The sequence below is a fragment of the Etheostoma cragini genome, chromosome 12, assembly GCF_013103735.1.
Source record: "Etheostoma cragini isolate CJK2018 chromosome 12, CSU_Ecrag_1.0, whole genome shotgun sequence".
NCBI classification, from domain to species: Eukaryota; Metazoa; Chordata; class Actinopteri; order Perciformes; family Percidae; genus Etheostoma; species Etheostoma cragini.
In genome coordinates this window covers 5,072,902-5,093,976 of record NC_048418.1, presented here as the reverse complement: position 1 = coordinate 5,093,976, position 21,075 = coordinate 5,072,902, and the positions used below count along the sequence as shown (strand labels likewise).

Below are 21,075 nucleotides of genomic sequence, written 5' to 3'. Positions count from 1 at the left end.
ATACATGTTATGGCCGATGAAGTAGTGATGGCACAATGAAGCCTCCTCATAAAGCTTTGTGAACTTTTTCTTTTTCTTCCTGAGCCCTGTAGATGGTTCTCTGTTCAGCCGTGTTGAGAAAGCACACAAAGTGTTGTTGAAAGCACACCAAATTACGTTTCCTTTAACCTTTTTATTTAAACCAAGAGTGGCATCTAGTGGGTTTAGAAAATAAAGAAAACGATTCACAAAGCTTCATGAGGCTTTATTTGGCCATCACTACCAGGAAGTGTTCACCTACTGGGTTTGTTGCAGTTGTACGTAATAAATGAGTACTGCAAGAATCAGAAGCTGTAATATATACAACAATGGTTGGAATGTTCCAGTGAAACTGGAGTTACAATGACTTTTAAATCTTTAAAAGATCCAGAAACTCCTGGATCCATTATGAAAACTTTACAAGGACAAGTGTTGACTTTAGATCGGGTCTAAGAAGCCGTACGCTGTATCCAAGCAAACTTGTCTTTTAAAGAATTATGTTCCCATTAGTGATGGCCAAATTAGGCTTTTTGAACCATTTTCGGAGCCCACTAGATGACGCTCTCTGTTCAACAAAGGGTTTAAAGCACAGTGAATTGCCATTCCTTGAACTTTTTCCTTTAAACCAAGATCGCCATCTAGTGAAGTCAACACATTTTTTCCCAATACAATATATAATATATCTGCATTCTCATTTACGTTCCGAGATGTTTCTCTTAGACAACAGATCCTCGTACCAACAACAGGCGCATGTCGTGAAACAGTTACAATTTTATACACATGGTTAATATTGTGAATTGAAAAAAAAAACTACCGAACTAAAATCTAAAACTTGGTTAGGGAGAGGATAAGATAGGGTGACCAGACGTTCCGAAAACTTTGGGACAGTCCCGAAATCCAAGCAGTAGTCCCGAATCCTGCCCTAATTGTCCCGAAAATCAGAGAAAAGTCTCAAGCACAGACGTTTGTCCAGCTCCCATTGGCTGCTCATTGGTTGCATTGATAACATGCATTGTTATTTTTCATTCATTCATTGTTAAAATGGATGCTCAGGGTGGCGTCCCAGGACCCGATGAGTTAGACTTTAGGCTGCATGCTAGCAGCAAAGTACGTTTAACCAACAGCACAACTGTACAGACCAACACTTTGGTCTCATCCTCCTTTAGGCGGGAGGAGTTTTGAACTTCATGTTAAGTGCAGGCAGCCACGAGAAGGGAGGGATTGGTTTGGATGTTGCTGATGTTAAAACAAATTCGTTGTGTTTGTTTTATTTGTTTCATAATGACACAAGTTCATGATTTTAATGATTTTTTATTTGTATTTTTGGGTTTACGTGAGAGTTGAATTCCTGAATAAAAATAAATCACTTTGGGGGAGTCTGTCTCGTCCCGCATTTTACCCATTCTCATCTGGTCAGCCTAAGGTTAAATTACGGTTTGATTTAAAATAGGTATGTTTGTTAAGTTACTTCCATTACGTTCATAAGTTAAAATAAGTTGATGTTGCCTACTGGTTTCACATGAGACAGCGTCTCCTGTGAAAGTCCTGCGTTTGACCATCAATCCACCCAGATCTCCTCCTTACTTCAACTTTGAAGGCAGACTTTCATCAAAAACATATTTGTAAAACGTCAAAAACAAACTTAATCTGGGACTAATGAGTTTATCTTGAAACATAATTAAGAATGCCATTTAGTTGCATAGGAACGGAAGATTTAGGAGACAGGGCTGATCCTGTCTGTAGGATGGATGTCGGCAACCTGAAGGGTCACAATCAAGAGTTGCCTTTCGTAATTTTCACCAAAATTTCTAAAGATGTGCCTAAGTTTAGATCTTAACAGGGACCACTGAGCTCATGTGTAACCCTTTATATCCCAGATCAGATCTTTTAAATATCTGACTGAACATAAAGAAGCCAAATGAAATGGCACTTTCCCATATAGATTAGACTATTACGATGCTAGACGTTTGCAACAAAGGGGTAAAACAACAAGTTCATTTTACGTATCAACATTTAAAGAGAAGATTGTTGAGTCCAACAAAGAAATACAGTAAAATAAAATGCATGGCCTTTTGTTTTGTCCCTCTAAGTTATTTGTTGTTCTAAAATATAAGTGCATTGAATAATATAGGTCTGTCTTTTTTCCCAGTTGCATTACATTTTATTGTGAGATGGTATCTTTCTTGCCAATGTGCATTCAAATCATAATAATAGGAAGAATTAAAGAACCTGGCCTAGGCCTGTTGCAAAAGGATCTGTTTTAGTTGTCCATGCCTTCCATGTCAGTCCATTCCTGCCTTGCAATATTTCACACTTCATTAAAAACATTTAAATTTCAGAACCTTTAATTTAGCAAAGAGTAAGCCTTGGTGTCGAAGTAAACATGTTTGTCGAGTGCCTGCAGCTGCTACACAGCTGAATAGTTGCATTTATATTGGGCTTTTATCTTGAGCTAGAGAGCTTTACAATTAGCTTCTCATTCACTCACACGCCGACGGCAGCGAGCTTCCATGTAAGGTGCTGGCCAACCATCAGGATAAGTTTGGGGTTCAGTGTCTTCCCCAAGATAGAGAAGAATACTTCAACAAGAGGTCAGGATGAGCTGTGGATCCAACGTCCAACCCCGGGATTAGTAAAGTAAAGCTTTACTTGCTTCCTGTGCTTTAGTCCATAAGATGTCATCATCCCACTCATACCACATCATGCCACATCGAAGAAGAACAACTGAGAGTTGTTGAAGGTAATCAAACAAGGGAGGTGTTTGCTGTGAAGCATCTGCAGAATGTGTCAAGTTTGCCTTCATTTTTACTTTTCATTACAAGGGAGGAATGGACTTTAGTATAGCTCTAACAAAGCACAGCTAAGAGATATTGATCAAAAAGGTATTGCTTATTAGATGATTATCTAGACTATCTAAATGTATCTAGACTTCAGAGATCAACTCCTCTAATTTGACATTTGAATACATTTACCAATAATATGGTAATGCTAAATAGAGTATAAGGCATTTTAAATAATGTTAGGCATTTGCTTATGACACCATGAATGCAAATAGCTTATGGAAACAAACATGAAACCAGCATTTTATGTGTTTCTTTGTTGGGTTTGACAAATCTCCCATATTCCTGTACACATCCAACCCTTTAATCATTTCACAGCTCCTTGGGCTCGCCGTAGTCATTATACATGACTGTGAGCGTCTGCTCGTCACAGGCCTTGTGCACGTCCTGGCCCATGTCTGACCAGTTCAGCCCAAAGGCCTTGGTGTCAGTGTAACGGCAGGACAGGAACTTAAGGGACATCCTGCGGAGGCCAATCTTCGGCTCCTGCAGAAGACCCTTACACCACGGGGAGAGTTCATCTAGCTGGGACAGGATGAGGCTGGCCTTCCTGTTGGAACAAAAGTGAGGAAATTATTAGTGTTATGTTTGCTTTATATCTCGATAACATCCATAAACTTACATACATAAGAGATTGAGAGCAAATTTCACCATAACAAACATAACATGGAAACAATATAAATGGAGTACAGTGTACTGTTATTTTCCAGATTATGGGTTTGTTCTGTGTGAAGTAGGCAAAGACAACATACACATTCATGTATGCTTTTTCATATTAATGCATACTTTGTAGACATAAAAAATACTACAGACACATAATGAGTAATGTATCGTTCGTGAATGTCATCAATTTACAATGGGAAAATGGAATAAAAGGCAGAGCAAGCAGTTTTCCTGTTGAGCCTAAATAAAATTGTATAAAATTCGGATGACGATCCCCGTTGTGTCAAATCATGTGTCAAATTTAATTATCCAAAGGCATCTTAGCCTTAAGGTGCTTTTGGGACTAGGGGCCACGGTCTGACCAGGCAGCCAGTAGATGCTGTAAACTATAGTCTTTCTTGACACCAAATTGCACTGCACCACTGGTCTGCCACTACACTTCCTACGTTATCACATAGGAAGTCACCTAAATAGCGATTCGGAGCAGCGAGGAAAAACATAACTTCACCTCTGGAATCTACTTATATTGTAGTGCACTAACGTAATTTGCCTCTAACAGAACTCTACAGCATACACATTTCTTTTCAAACTCTCCCAAAAAAATCTCCCAAAGACTGACCAACCCTCTACAAAGGTTGTAAGGGTTAAGAAAGCTGTCAAAATGCAATGATCTGTGGGAAACACTTGTTGCCAAGCATCTGAAGGAAGGTGGAATGTCAGTGTTTATGCACCTCGGCCTTCAGAAATATTAGATGGTCTACAGTCCATAAATCACACTGTGGCTCTGCTGATGTTTTAGAATGACATCACTGTATGACAGAACCTCAACCTACCCATCTACCACTGCTTTGCAAAGGAGCTCACAGGCTAAGGTGCACTGTTACTGACACATTCTAATTTTGAACCGAAGCACACAGTGGCTGCTGCTAAAGGTCTGTATTGGAAAAAGGAAGTAAAACAGTGGAAAATTGAATGAATGAAGCAATGAATGGCCGTGGCAAGTAAAGAGCCTGTCCTGTGGCGACAGCTGTCTAATGGACTGCTGTAATACTGGGGAGAGGCACAGGAGAGACTATTAAATGCTTAAACCTTTCCTTTGGCCAAACCAAACAAGCTAAAAAACACACTCCATTAGTAACGTGATCCAAAGAGGTCACACATAAATACGTCTCATACTGGAGGGACACTGCGTGCAATAAATAATCATTAAGCCTGATGCAGCCCGTTTGGCCCTCTTGGTGAAATTGTCAAGGATTGACAAGGCTTGGACCCAAGTGCAGAGTTCAATATTTATTACCAAAGAACAACCAGAAAATGAAGAGGATTGCAGAGCAGAAACTTACAAACGAGTAGTTCCAAAAAACACGAAGGCCAGGAAGCAAAGAACAAGCAGGCCCACACCGCACACCACTCAACAAACAACAAAAAACAGAACAATGATCCCACACCAGACAATGACAGCCCAGAATAAATATACAAGGGTATTAGGTAACAAGGAGGGTGACACAAGGGAAAGGAACAGGTGGAACACATCAGGGATGGGCAGACAATCACAAAAGGCGGGAATGCACAACACAGGAAGTAGAACAAGATATTACCAGAGAGAAAAATAGACTACTACAAAATACAATAAGAAACGCTACAGAGAAATGACCCCCCCCCCCACACTCCTCAGACTACTTTCAGCAGATTACTTGGCAGTTTCCCTCCTATATGCATCAATTAACTCAGTAAGGAATGCAACATGTTCAGGTGAAAGCAAACCAGAGTGAATTCACAAATATACAGTGTTCTACTTATTAAAGACTAAGGAGCTGGTTGTGGATCTAAGGAGCCAATGCACCAGTTAGCCATCCAGGGGGTCAGTGTGGACATGGTGGACTACTACAAATACCTTGGTGTGCACCTGGACAATAAACTGGACTGGGCCACGAACACTCAAGCCCTCTGCAGGAAGGGCCAAAGGAGTCTCTTTTCTGAAGAGGCTGAGGTCCTTCAACATCTGCAGGACAATGCTGAGGATGTTTTATGAGTCTGTGGTGGCCAGTGCTATCTTGTTTGCAGTTGCATGCTGGGGCAGCAAGCTGAGGGTAGCAAACGCTAACAGACTCAACAAACTGATCGGCAAGGCCAGTGACGTTGTGGGGGGTAGAGCTGGACTCTGTCGTGGTGTCAGTGAGGAGGATGCTGTCCAAGCTATATGTTATCTTGGACAATGTCTTCCACCCACAGGAGCACTTTCAGTGCAAGACTTATTCCCCCAAAATGCACCACAGAGTGCCACAGGAAGTAATTCCTGCCTGTGGCCATCAATCTTGATAACTCCTCCCTCTAAGTGTCTGACACAGACACTTAGTGAGTTTGAAATTGGACAATATAATCTGTTTTGTGCAATAACACTGGCTTAAAATTTGTGCAATAATCTGCTATTTGTTCATTATCACTGTTCACCATTACAACACCTTAGTTATGTAAATACTGTCCATATTAACACTGCTTATATTTTTTTATTTATATATTTTTACTCTGGTATTTCTATACTCTTGCAACTGTAAAACAGAATTTCCCTTCGGGGATCAATAAAGTATTTCTGATTCTGATTACCATGTGCACTCACCTGATAGTTATGAGGCGGATCGGATGATGATGATGACTGTCATGCAAATGGCGATGGAGAGGTGAAAATGATGAAAAGCAAAGATGACACTGAAAAGGGAGATGATGGCAGGGAAAATAAGGGAGCTGATGACATTGTTCTCATTGGTGATCTTAAAATGGCTGATGATGGTAAAGAATATGAGGGTGATAAAGCCAGTGGCATGTATGAATATGTGAGTGTGAAAGAAATATAAAAAAAAACATTCAGACAAAACCAATATTGCTTTTAAAGGGTGAGTTCACCCACATTACATTAACAGATATAGTCGGTGAAAGATCATGTGATATGATAGAAAGCCACAGAAAATGGTGTGGTGAGATTGTTTTTCTCAACTGTTGAATCTAAGCTCAAGAATTAAGTTTGAACCTAATTTTCTCTCTTACTTTTAAAAGTAAGAGAGAAAACACGTTTTTTTTTGTTATTTATAACTTGTGTGTTCCAGTCTGTGATGACCCACACTTCTTTTTTATTTTGTTGATTAGGTGCAATTTTTGCGAGTATGAACTTAAGTTGGCACTGACCAACACACTGTAATAATACAGACATTGTGTGGTCTGTGGCTTCTACAGTATTTCATCTCCTGTCTTATACTGACTCCAAATCAACTGCTGTTCTCTAAACATATACTGGAGCACATCACCATATTTGCTGGTATGTGTTAATGTTATTACTGGAAGATGAACGTATTCTGTATGCCATAATAAGCCACAATTCCTTTCAAATAGGCTAAACACCTTTATTCAAACAGAATTCTGCTATTTTTGGCATTCCTTTATAATTTGCAAACCATTACAGAGATACATGAGAATCAACATCCTCTTCGCAGTCACCTGGCTTATATAAGTTCTTTGCATATGTTATTGTATTTTTTTTGGAATCAGGGCGCATTTTGAATGTTATATGTACACGTGGATGCTCAGCAGGTCAGTGCCTCCTTTGCAAATGCATATCAACAGAGCCGAAAACGCAAAGAAAGAAATATCAATTTTAATGATGTCAGTCCCCCGTCTGCAGATAAGAAGGCTTGTGCTGGTACTGCTGCTGAGCTGCCATACTGTCATTCACGTCCTTTTTTTTAATGTTCCCATATTTTGCCACAGATTTCAGGGGTTTGAGGATATCAGGATTTTTACTTGCTTATGGTTTGTTATGCTTTCATTAAAAGAAATTAAATAATAAAGCAGAGAAGAAATGTATGTACTGTGTTTTATTCATCAATTAAAAAGTACTTTTTGATATGTTACCATAGTATTTAGTATATTTGGCATTTTATTTGAGATTGCAATACTTTCTGTCAATCTGGGAACATTATTATCATCATTATAACTCATTGATATCCGATGCGGACATACTTTTTCAAATTAATAGCAAACATTGTTTCTTAATTTAATAATAGAGATAGAGGGATAATGAAATATTGAATTAATAAACCTGTGTAAAAAAAAATCCAACTGTAAGGTAAAAAAAAAAAAGTCATTAGTATGGCAACATGGGGACAGAGATCCAAGACCTGCAGCAATACCTGGACCCTGCTCAACCTGACTAGACCGAATGTAATTTTCCTCACGAAGTGTGATTTTGGATTGCAAAAAAGTTGTAGGGAGGTGATCGAGGTGGAAGTACAGTGAAGTAATGCAGGACTTTTACCCTAAACACTGGAGTCGTGTTGTGTTCTGCGTCCCACTTGGGTTCAGGTATCTAAAACACTTTGGTTAAGCCAGGCAGACACAGTACAGATTCTGCTAAATTGATCGTCCCAGACTAATTTTAGAATCTGGTCAAATTTCTGCCAGATTGGTTAGCATTTCATATGCAGTTTCTGGGGGGTTGATCACAATGAAGCTGTCAGACGATTAGAAATATTCCCACTTTCTTTAGCCAGTTTGCCACATGGCTGCTATCAAAGGACTTTTTGCAAACTGTAATGAGCTTGTTATTAGAGGAGTATTTTATACGTTGTGGCTAAGACTGCTAAGACGAAGCTGTCCTTATCCTCCTTATGTCCTTATCTTTTTTTGCCCAGCATATTTCCTTAGATTAGGATGGCAACAGGTCTTGGTTGCAGCTGTCGCCGTGGTCCTGCTGTCCTCCCTGCTACACCCTGCTGCGCTCTGCGATGCCCTGCAGTGCCCTGCTGAACCCTGCTGCATCCCACTACATCCACCTATGCTTTGCTATGACACGCTATACCTTGTAACGCCCTGCTATGACATGAACTACTATGACTACCATTTGTAGTCACTGTTCCATTATCTTTATTGCATCACACCCCAAACCAACCTAAGACTTTTACTCAGGATACTGAGGTCTGTGTCTCGTGTCAAAACTAAAAGTCAATTGTCATTTTGAAATGAACCAAAGGACATTAGTTTGTAACACGATGACGTCCGTGATGTCATTTGAAGTCCTCATTTTAATAGTTTTACGTGACTTGTTTCAAGTCAATTCTTACTAACCTTTAGTATCTTTATTAACTAAACTTAACTAGGCTGTGTTTCACAACCGTTATGTTAAATAGAACGGTCACATATTGACGGTCACATGATTAAACTGCCACAGTGTGGCAGTAAACAGAACGGTTGCATGTGTAATTTATGGGAGCATTTGGAAACTGACTTATAATGTCTTTAAGGTATGAGGATGTGTTGCAAAATGCACTTGCTCTTGCACATTAGTGGTTTATTAATGTAATTTCTTGAGACAGGATTGGGACATCTTACATGTATGTAAAATGGAGAAGACAAGAAAGACATTTTTTCTCTCTAGCATCATACCAAGACCAGAGAGCAAATATACTTACAGATGTAAAAGACTTCTCTTCAACCCCCTTAGAGTTGCACAACATACCTGAAATAATGCTATCTGGTTTTATAACAATCTAATACCACTGGACATTTCATTTGACAGCAACCAAAGCAGCACCTTGGATCTCGCCTAGCGAGGGCACATGACACTTTTAATTGTTAAGTAAATTCATAACAATGTAAACGGATATTGATAAAGGGATATTTTTACTGGGAATAAACATCAGTATGTGTAAATATGTATATGGATTTGTTCACTACAGAAACCAACAAATTACAGTTGGATGAGCAGCTGAAAGGCACTGCTACGTTTGACTTTTTATAGTTGAGAGAAGGACAAAAATACACACACAGTAAAAGTAAACAGTCTGCTGTGATTATGATTTCCTGAGAGAATTTTTAACCATAACAATACTTATTATTGCAAGCACTCTTCTGATTAGAGAGACTGTCATGTAAAAACAGAAAGAAAATAGGAACAATTCTAATACTTTTCAGTTCATCAAAGGGCACAGTCTAACTGAGGACACTGTCAGGACTGAAATGGCCAGGACGGAGGATTGGCCAGCCAAAACATCTAGCGTTTATGAGTCAACAGCCAAGCGGCGTGCCTGAAATGATGGGTACTCCCCTAGTGATGACAAGGTCTGGCCCTCTCCAAGAGGCCTTGGACAGCCTTTTCATTGAGTTTATGGTTTGAGTTAAAACGTCACGCAATGTTGTATGACAAGGGCAACAAATACGTCCTCCGCAGGATGCCAAAGGGTCTCGTCAGTGAGATTCGATATGTTTCTAAAAAAAGCAGATCTGATCTATCAAAGATAAAGCCACATTTGTTCATTCATTTGATTTCAGATATTGCTTACTTGGCTGATAGAGTTTACATTGAGTCAGAGCGGAGTTCTTGTTATCAGTATTTTGACTAGCTAATGAAAATCTTGCTCTGTCCTCATTGTTTGTGACAAGGAAACTAAAGAATTCTCTTCGTGACACATTGAGCTTATTTGGGAAGATGAAACTGTCCATGTCTATGGTATGTACATATACAGTATGTGGTGTCTGTGTGTGTGCGTGTGTCTGTGTGTGTGTTAGAGGAGAGCCCGCCTGCTCTGTTGTTTACTGTTGGCGGTACCACAGATTGTTTGGGTGGGAGAGGTATTCTTTCTCAAGTGGCTAAAGAAATGGGGATTTAATAGCAAACCACAAACAAAAGGGACTTAAAGAGGGGTTGTTATGGAGAACAAGGATTGTCTAGTCTCTGGGCAGATTTGAACAGAGACGGATCTTTAGTTAGCGGCTGTAGCAACTCAAATTCGGCCTCTGCAAACCTCAGAGGTGGGGATCTGATCCCAGACCACCCTGCCGAATCAGCAAACTTTCTGTTGCTGCCTTTCAAGGGTTAGACCTGATAAACCTTAACCATAAACCTTTAATAATAAACATTTGTTTTTATTAAAGTGCTCATTTTTTGCTTTTTGGCTTTTCCCTTTCCTATATTGTGTTGTATATCTTTATTGTGCATTATAGGTTTACAAAGTGAAAAAGCCTAAGTCCACCCCAAAGGGACTTACCATCTCAGACTGAAAACACTGTTCACCAACTGCTCCAAACAGCTCTGCTGTAGTCCAGCCTTCACTTCTGTGACAAACGTGCGTCACTTTGTAACACATGTTATAATGTTTGCCTAGCTGCTAGTGTAGTACACCCTCATACTCTGCTTCTGACTGGCTAGTAGTCCGTGGTTAGCTACTGCACATGTGCAACTCCCAACAAAGATGGAACAGAAGTGAGATGTCTCACTCTGTAGCTAAAACAGAGAGCTCAACACACTGGGTGAAAAGAGGAGCTGCAGCAATGTGCAGTTTAACAAAAATGTACCTGAAAATGAAAATGAGCAAATTATGAGTACTTTAAATCTGAATCTGTGCTGATCTTAAGCCTAAATGTAAAATATGTGTGCATAACTTCCCTAATGGACCATTCTAACTTCTAACATAGGCTAAACATACAACCTGGTCTCCCATCCGGTAATCCTGTGTGGACTAGCCAGACCCTCCTCGGCAGTGCTGTGGAGGGAGGCCTGATTTGGTGGATGGAATAAACAGTAGCATCTCCGCATCAATGTTTACCAGCCTGAAGAGGCTGTGATGCTTTATGCCAATAAACCATTGGCTCAGAAAAATGTTTAAGGTAATTATCTTTTTCCTAATACGACCATAATGTTTAGACGTGCAAGACACAAATACAAAGAGCAAATTAAGATCAGACCCCTCTGTGTTGGTCTGCCTTTGTTCAACTGAATGACAACGATCAATTGATCTTAGGTACCTTCGCAGCACAAGGCCAAAATCAATACTGTATACATGAAAAGTCAGAAACTTTGCATGGCCATTATTTTGGTTTGCTGAAATGATAGCAGTGGTATTTTTGTCCTGGCAACCATTTATCCGTTATCCGTTTTCCCAACGGCCGAACAACACCAGAGAAACTAAGTGTTTGACGCCTCGGGGAAGTTGTCAGCACACTTAGATCCATAGCAGTGGAGCTGTAAGGCCATTAACCTCTCTGCCTGCCTGCTTGTTAACAATAGACAATATACAGCTCTGCTTCAGGTTCAGAGTCTCTCTTCACACCAAACCAGATACATAGGAAAGTCTAATGTTCACTTGATGACTTGGCTAAACAAAACATGTTTATACTTCCTTCCCCTGCTGCCAGGTCTCACCTTGAATGCACTTCTCTTATGCTTTCCCAGCTCTGAGGTGCCTTTATTAACATTAATCACCCCTTCCTTTAACTAAATTGGGGGGCTGTTAATCTAAGTGCATTTTAATGGAACACTTCAGAAGCAACTCCCTCAATTACATCAACTCTTTCCAGCATGGTCCCTATTAAAAACAACCTTTCATTTAGGAGGGGGGGGACCCACAGATTGAGAGGGAAACAGAGAGAATTAAGGGAGCCTTAGTTAATCAGTTTCACCTGCCAAAGGGAAAGCATGTACCACAGAATGCCGTTTATAAATATATTTAAAACTGAACACATGGCTCTGTTTATAAAACATTAAGCTACAATTTTACATTTTGGGTACTTATCCGTAGTTTTTGAGGAAATTTGGGGCACCCCCTGGATTTTCATTATTTAATAGCCCCAGTGATGTCACAAAGGTTAAGCTCACTCGGCTTCCCAGTCAGTTTGAATGAATTTTCCTCGTAACTGTAATTCACACAAACAACCGCCTAAAATCAAAGACAGCACTTTGGATGCTGGGAGCAGAACATCTGCCACCTTTGAGAGTCAAAACAAAAGTCGGATGCCGCCAAGCTTTGAATGGGCTGATCCCATGGAGATTTGGCTATATGAGCCACTGTAGGATGAGTTTGTAATTGTGGTGGAGAAATAAGTGTTTTGGAAAAAATTACAGCAGTACAGCAGTATTACGGCAGTATTGACCGCATTGCCTAGTGTCACAGTGACAAAATTTGTAGCACACATTGGAAACAACACAGGGTCAGGGAGCAGTAGCAGACGTAAAAGTCAAGATGTGCTGTGCGACCTTACATAAAAAATAGGTGCAAGTGTTTCGTCATGCATCCTAAACTATGGGCCACAATGCATTGAGATGAAAATTGGTTGTGTCCATAAAAAAATGAAGGGGTCGCAATTTTGCTTCGCGAGGCATCGCTTTCATTTGATTGCTGCTGATTTATACACCACTCTCTTTGTTTGCTGTTGTCATAGTGAACCGGCAGAAAGGTCTTCCGTCTCCAGCGTTTCATTTATGCTCGCCATAATGTGATTGACTAACATGTCATCAGCTTATTGTGCCAACCCCAACAAATGTTGCTAATGGCATGCAGCTTAAAATTCCTCAAGCTTGTAAACTTTGGGTCTGCATTACATGCGTCAATCTACATACTGTGTTTTCCTTATGCAGCTACATGCACCGGGCGGGGTGCACTCGCTGTAACCCCCGTGAGCCCTAGTTCTGATCCAGTATTCCCCCGCCCTGCGTCAGACTCTCAATCCTACCTCCTGGTTTCCCTAACCAGTCTGTGGCGCTCAGCCTTAAGCCCATTCCTTCTTTTTTTATTGACTCACAAAATAGAAACAGAAAAACTAAAGTCAGAAAGACAAAAGAGACACAATTTATCAACATGCAAATGAGTCCTGCCATTGCTAACAACCTCCAGACCAATGTCCTAATCTGAACTAACCTTTACAAATTAAACAATATTTCTAATCAATGTGTTTTTTTTTTTTTAAATGCAGTTATTATTTTCCGGCAGCAAATTAATACACAATGGGCCATGACAAGAGTATTTCCAGTACGACAGTCTATGTGTGATTGATCATAATAAAATACAATGGCCATGTTCAGGAATGTGTATAAAGTAATATGTTGAACAGTGTGGCTCACTGATGTGTTTTTAATACGTTTTTGGACAACAATGGACCTCTATGGCACAGAGGAATAATATTCCAGGCATTCATACACACAATATTTAGTTAGTAGGATACACTCATTGTTGGTTTTGGCCTTTTAACTGGATTGCTTGACAAGAGGAACCAAAAGTAATATCGGAAGCTTTATTCTATGTTGCTTTACAAGTTCTTATTCAATAAGCAAACTTTTACGGTATGTAGGAATACCTCTACAAATAGTTGGAATTGGGACTGAGGTCCATGAATCGCTGTTGTTAAGAGTTTCACATGACCAGTGAGGGGCAAAGTAATCACTTATGGAACCTAGATGTAATTTCCAGTCCAAATCTGCCATATGTTACCTTTTTATGGACTGCAAACAGCTGAACCAATGTCTGGCTTTTCCCACATATTTGTAATTGCTGGTGACTATTCCATTTTTGAAAGGACAGTGTGCTCACATTGCGCAGTAAAGTAGTGTTCACACCACACCAAGCCAGACTGTTTCATTGCCAGTTTTCTTCAATCTTGCAGCCAGGCTGTACTGTTATTGTTCAGAGTTCACTACAACAGAATGGACTTTCTTGGTGTGAGGGCAACTCATAAATGGAGTAGGCACGCATGCACGCAAATGTCTGCAATTTCACAGGCTGATTACAGTGATCACAGTCAACACATTGTTAAAATGGCTCAGTCTTTTGGTATTCTGTAAAAGCTTGACTGAGGGCCAACCTGCTTAAGGGCCGTCCTGAGTCAGCCTTGTATATTGTTGGAACCTTCTGATAAATTGACCGTAAAGTTGATGATCAATTAACTTGAAGGAATGCATATTTGAGTTTACATGTCAGGGCACTTTCGATATACAAAGGGAACTGTTTGACGCTCTCACCTGTTTTTGGTCATTTTCCTTCCTTAAGTACTGCAGTATCAAAACAAAAGGCTGCTAAAGGTGGCCAATCATCTTCCATCTTTTGCTCTTTGTCTTGCTATAAAACTCAGTCTGGCATAACTATTTTGAAGGCAGAATAATTTAGAATAAAAGTGGGTCAAATGAAAGTTGTACCTGGGTCCCAGCTCGTCCTCACACCTCCAGGTGAATTCCCCGAAGCTCTCGTAGCGCTGGTTGTAGTGGTAGAGCACGCGGCGAAGGGTCGGAGCGCCCAGATCCATTAGAGTGTTGTAGGCTGTCTGCTGCTCCTTCCCACTGGTGTAACCGTTGAAAAGGTTATAGATCTTATCTGCAATTTCTGAAAGTGCAAACAAAATCACAGGTCAGTGCCAGATAATTCACATAGTCTCACGGCTAAGGGTTAGTGTTAGTGACTCAGCTCTCTCTGGACAGAGCATTACCTTCCTGATGTTTTGAGAGACACTAAGAGCTGCAAATAAGTATTATTTTCATTATCAATTAATCTGCTAATTACTCTCTTGATTTAACGTTTCATTATGCGGTCTATAAATAAAAAAAATATCCAAATGATTCAATTTTATAAAGCCTGAGTTGACGACTTCAAATGTCTTTTTTGTATGACACACTGTCTCAAACTCAAAGATTTTTTAAAATTTGGTAAGGAACTTATCTGCCTGTCCTGTTTAAAAATGTCAATACAATCCATTCAAAATGGAGCCACATAGTGGATGTATTGTATTTCACACCATTCATGTATTTCCAGGCATTGAAATCAAGTGCGAAAGCCAGTAGTATCACACTTCACTGCTTGGAGCATTTTTGCATCGGCCGATTCAAATCAGCAGCAGGATCCGCAACAACATCTTGGCTATAACTCTCTAAAATTTAAACTTTCACTCATATTTAATTTTTTACTATATGGAATAACAATTTGTCATAGTCACAAATTTGTTTGAGTATCCCATGGAACTGTAGTTTTCAGTGATCATAAACTCTCTGTTTCAGAGAGGAAAACTATCTCTTTGTGACTTTATGAATTGCTCTGATCTGAAAGTGATCTTTAACATCTGTTTTGAAAGCTGCAAACAAAAGACGCAAATGTCTGTTCTTGTTTTCAGACAATTGAAAAGAAAAACATTATCTCCCTAATTTCATCTGATGATTATATTCCTGTACATAAATGTGGCAAAATGTAGAAGGTAAACTTCCTTACAATCACCTCAAGCACATGCGGAGTGTTGGAACATGAAACCCATCTCTGTGATCACCACAGAAAGATCATCCACCTCCCAGACTTCAGCTGTGTCTCTTTCCTCACCTTGTGCTTTGACATCATCCACAGTTGGACACGGAGTTTTAATAGTGACTTCACTTGGACTAGAACGGCGCCCTGTGTTGTCTACTGCCCACAGCCGGAACCTAGACACATAAACACACATGAAACTCATTACACAATCTGCTGCTGATTGTGAGTGATAAATCATTCCCTACCAAACCTAATCCGGTCGTATAGATTTCCAGCAATGGTCTTTCATGAATCTGCTGTACCAACATCAATTCATTTAATGCAGTTGATACAATTAGAAGGCTCCCCTTGTTGTAGATAAAAGCCTGCATTACCAATACAGGACTTTCACTAGTACTAGGCTGACAATAAGCACTTCTTTACAGGGCTAATAACCTGTCACTTCACTGAATAAATATCTCCACCTAGTGAGCAAAACACAAATTGCATCCACCTGCAGCACCAAGCTATGACAAGCAGTAGCAGAGGATAAAATCACAGTTTTATCATCAGCCTGGAGATATATAGAGATATGTGACTCAAATTGTAGTTACAGACAAAACAAGATTGATGGACTACAGATATGCACACTTCAATGAAAAAATATTCTTGATATATTTTGAGCGACAGACTTTAAACATTAAAACCCTTTCCAACATGTCTTCAAAGACTTTTGATGCAGCTGCAGAGTATGTTTCCTGTGTCACGCTTACATAACAGGGCATATTTCTCCACACACAATACATCTCCAACCTACAAGGCACCAAGCCTAAGCTTTGTGAGGGCTCTGTCTGTATAGAAAACATAAGGAGTGTACAGTGCCCTGGAGGTAGAGACGACGCCTCGGCTCAAAGAGATGAATGAGCTGCCAGACAGGATGGAGAGAGCAGGAGCCCCGCTGATGCTGGGGTTAACAGGGCATGTGTAGCTGCTCACTCAGCCCCCATACAACCAAAAGGTTTTCCCCTTTCCTTTTTATTTTCTCACTCATCCCTCTTTTTCTTTATCTAACACAGACGTTGCCTTTGCTTCTCTATTTCTTTCTCTCCACCTTAATCTGCCTTTACTACCTACGACGTGTGTGGCTTCGCTCCTGGCAGGTTGTCCGTGAGTTAAGTGTCCGCATGTGTATGAGAGCATCTGGTGTGTGCATCTGTGTGTGTCAAAGATCTTGGTTACTGCATCACATTGTTAAACTTCTTCATTCAGGCATACACAGACAGAATAAAGAACTATTCAAATGTAACAAAGTCACATCAAAATGTTTTGGTCTTAGAATGTAACATTTGTGCTGATTACAAATTTATGTCAGGTATCACTGATTTATACCTGAACAACTCTAACCTTAAATCACCCAAATTATTCTAATTAAAAAAATACTTGCAATAAAAAAAAGTTACCAAAATGCCTAGCTCTGAAATAACCCTGAACTACCTTGGTCAGTAAACGTGTCATACCCGTGGTAATGGTATTTTCAACGCCCACACACAGCTACAATCATTTTTACACTAAAAAGGGCTTTGTGTTAAATGTGAACACCCCATTAACATTAGGAAGGTTCAGAAGTAGGATCAAAACTAGCCAACAGTGTTTAAGTTGACACAAAAAAGCCAAGATTATGGTATGCAAAGGTACATCAAAGGCACTATGTGTAACAATTGAAATATTTGGAACCCCCTACTGGAAGTAAAAAAGGACACTTAATTTCAACCTACTGGTCGTTGTGATAAAGGAGCACACCATTTAAGGGAAATTTGTCCACGCTGTCTTACCCAGAGTTCCATGAGAAGATCAATATGAACTCCCTCTGCTTGTTAAAGACTGAACGCTAAGTGGGGTGTGTATCATAGCTCAGTGCAGATTGTTGGTTTTCATGATAGCTAGCTAAAGAATGAATAAAAACAAGCAGGAAGTCCATGTGTCTTCTTTGGCAACTCCAAAACGTTAATATTTTTTAATTCAAAGTCAAAACTAAAAGCTGTCAAATGTGGGCTAAATAACACAGGGCAAAAAGTGGCTTCAAGTTCAAAGTGAACGCTGATAGTCTGGTTTTAGTCAGTAGATAGCTCCAAATGTGGAAACTTTCTGCTTGTTGTTTTGTACATCTGCATACACCAACTTGTTAACATGCCACTTTGGAGATGTTGAGAGGCACCTCTGATGGAGCTAGGCTAGCTACGGCAGTTCCCACTGCTTACTTTGTGCTAACTTTATCTAGGCTAAACACATAAAAAAATGCAAAAAACAGTTTGTAGGTTGCTAGGAACACGTTTCTCACCCCATTTGCAATTACTCTAATCTTTTCCAGCTGTGCGTAGCACCTACAGTATAATTCCTTTGTGCAAAGCATTGTGGGACAAAAGTTTCTTTTAGAACTACTTTGGAATGAGATCAGGTTACTGGGCTAGTTTAGTTCACTTGTTCATTACAAAAGGAACTTACATGTATGTGGTGTCAGGCTCCAGGCAGCGAATGATCATGCTGATGGAGGAGGACAGGAGGTTGGGGATGTCCCCTAACATCACACATGGCGACCTGGCCCCAGACAGGATGTCATCCACAAAGCTCAAAAGTGTTTCTGTGGCAGAGAAAAAAGATACATTCAGAGTTATAATTCACCCAAGATCAGTCCACATAGTCCATATAAATGCCCCCCCCTCTTTTTCCTATTCACAATCTCATGAGTGGGAATGTTCTAAAGCTAGGGGGTCACGAGTCGTGTACATGACTTCCATTTGAAGGCACCACCTGTCATGGCAGGTATATTGCTCATGACCCAAGTGTGAAGATGAGGGGTTTAAGCAGCGATCCTGGAGTCCAAGCAATTGGCCGGTTCCGAACAGGCATGTTTTCAACGGGCACTGCACTAGCCTAGTTAGTGAAAATGACACTCATTTGAATATGTGTAACAAAGAGATTTTATTGACAGAATGGCCCCTGCATGTTGACTGGTTTTTGTTTGCTATCTCCCTGCTATTTCTGTAAGATCTACAAAAATAGCTTCTATCTATGACTGCAACATGCTTGTTTGCCATTCAACTTTTAGACAATCTGTCTTCTCTTTTAAAGCAACCAGACAGTGGAATGTAATAACAGATGACATAAAGAGCTGCAGTTCCATTAAGAGCTCTAAATCTCAGAAATTGTTTCTGAAGACCAGTCAAATCTGCAATCACTGACACTGATATGGTGCTCATAAAATGTGTTTTGGGTATATTTGTGTGTGTGTGTGTGTGTGTGTGTGTGTGTGTGTGTAGGGGATGGGATAGGAGTGCGGTGGGGATTGTTGTTTGTGTGTTTTTTATTGTGCCAGGGGACAGCAGATGTAAATTAGCCTGTGGCTTACTCTGGTACAATGCATCAAATGGAAACAATGTTTAAAATTGTACGTGGTCCCTAATAAATAAAATAAAAAAATAAATAAAAAACCTTAGCAGAAAAAAATATAACACTCTTGTACTCGGCCATTAACTTTCAGTTAGCCTAGCACCCAGAGAAGGATAAAAAAGAACAGCGTGTTCAGTGTTGCAATGATACATGCAGTCCACTCAGTCAACTTTAATGCTGCAGATGGATGTTTAAGGGCATCTAGACACTCTATGCTGAGGGAGAAAATTGTTACTCATTTACTGTCCGCCCACTTTTCCCCAACACATTCCAAACAGCTGTCTTTAGCTAAAAGGTTTTCTCTCACCTTCATGTCTAGCTCCCCCACATTTTAAACAACTGTCTTGACGCCTAAAAAAGTCTTGACGTCATCTCCAAGGTTATAAAAACAACACACACCATATATCACACACAATAAATAGCTGTCCAAGCCTTTAACTTTGTGTAAAACAATAGAATAATTTTTACTTTAAGGATTATCTACCTATGACTTAACGCTTGTAAAATGAATACAACTCAACAAAATCTTTTGATTATATTTATATACATCTCAAAAAGCTTTAACAGATACAATCATGGCAGAGTTGTAGTGGTGCATGACGCAGGTACATGGTGCATGGGGGAATTTCCATAAAGCCTACCTACCTACAATAGCCAGATACAGGCTGCAGCCAGTCTAGGTCTGCACAATAAATCGTTTCAAAATTGTGATCTCGACTCACCCGTTCGCAATATAATAAAAAAAAAATCGTGATCATATTATTCCCTGCATCATGCAGGCCTAAGCCAGTCATCTTTCATCTATGGCATTGACCATGCAAAGAGGTCATTGTTCCCTGACGTTCACCTTTAAGGGAGCGCCCCCTTCCTGGAATTAAACAAAAAGGAAACACTGATGTATAAAAGGTGCCCTGCCCCAAGTATTTCATTACGTTGTGGTAATGTCTGAAGTTCTACCATGGACTCTAACGTTTTGTGTGAAAAAATGCCTTGGTTATCTTGTTACATGCCGTTCTAGCATGATATAGAAAGCCTGCAGGAAGCCTCAGCTCGATTTGAGCCAGTTCTCATTAATATTCAATGAGCTAAGCTGCTTGACTCCTATTGGCTAACAGCTAGTCAATGACAACCTGGCTATCAGTATCCTTTAGCCAGCACAACTGGGCGTGCTCATGAATATTAATGAGCTATGACAACATGACGTCAGACTGACCAGCTTTTGTTATAGGCCTTATTTCTCCGCCTATTTCTTTTCAGTGTCTAGAGCTGACAGAGGGGGTAGGAGTTCATTTTCACATTCACAACATAACTCAAACACATATGGACCTATCATATTTCAAAAAATGCAAGTAAAAAAGGCTTTATGCAGCAGGGCACCTTTAAATTGCCAATTACATTAATTTGCCTAGGTGCCGGATCGTTACGGCCTACTTTAACCCCTGGGTCCAGTATATCCACCTAAATATACACGACTGGATCATTAATAACACCTGACTTAACCTGATACTCTCACATGAGAGAGAAGCCACCCTCTGACCCCCACCTCCTGCGTTTCCATCACCTCCTCTTCAGGGCTTCTTTCTTGCTGCCCAGGCTGATGGAGACACACACAGCTAGCTATGTTTTCCCAGCTGGCGCTGCGTACGTCAGAAGGGCATTTGGCCACCAAGATGTGTGTTTCACTGTAAGAGGAAAAACCCTCTGCTTGGAAAAGCCAAGTCTGCTTGTGTGCAAAGGTGTGTGAAGTGATGGGTGCTCTGAAGTGGTCATCTGTGACCCTCTGATACACAAGCAGTGCCTGTCTGTGTGTGTGTATTTATACAATATATGTGTGAAGTGATGGACGCCCGAGGTGGTCACCTGTGTCTACCCTGTCGAACCGGGTCTGTGTCCCCGGCTGGTAAACAGCAGACCGAGTGCCATGGAGTCATGGAGAGAGAGCATGAAGATGAAAAAAGGTGTGCAGCAGCTGGCAGAGAGATGGTGTTTACCCAGTGCAGAGACTGACACTGAAGTGAAAGCTATAAACAGTTCTGGTGATGTAAATGAAAAGTGACATTGTAAGGCTTTGCACCACTTAACAT

The 21,075-nt window shown here is 40.3% G+C and overlaps 1 protein-coding gene across 5 annotated transcripts in view; it reads right to left on the bottom strand.

The window, feature by feature from the left end:
• Positions 1-554: 554 nt before the first annotated feature.
• astn1 (astrotactin 1) overlaps positions 555-21,075 on the bottom strand; it is a 330,603-nt gene continuing 310,082 nt past the window's right edge. For all 5 annotated transcript variants that reach the window (XM_034888865.1, XM_034888866.1, XM_034888867.1 and 2 more), the window contains 4 exons: positions 18,047-18,182; positions 15,638-15,738; positions 14,473-14,656; positions 555-3,408 (listed from right to left, as the gene is read on the bottom strand). In XM_034888865.1, coding sequence (XP_034744756.1) covers positions 3,171-3,408; positions 14,473-14,656; positions 15,638-15,738; positions 18,047-18,182 — 659 coding nt within the window. In that variant the 3' untranslated portion in view covers positions 555-3,170. The remainder of the gene's footprint in view (positions 3,409-14,472; positions 14,657-15,637; positions 15,739-18,046; positions 18,183-21,075) is intronic.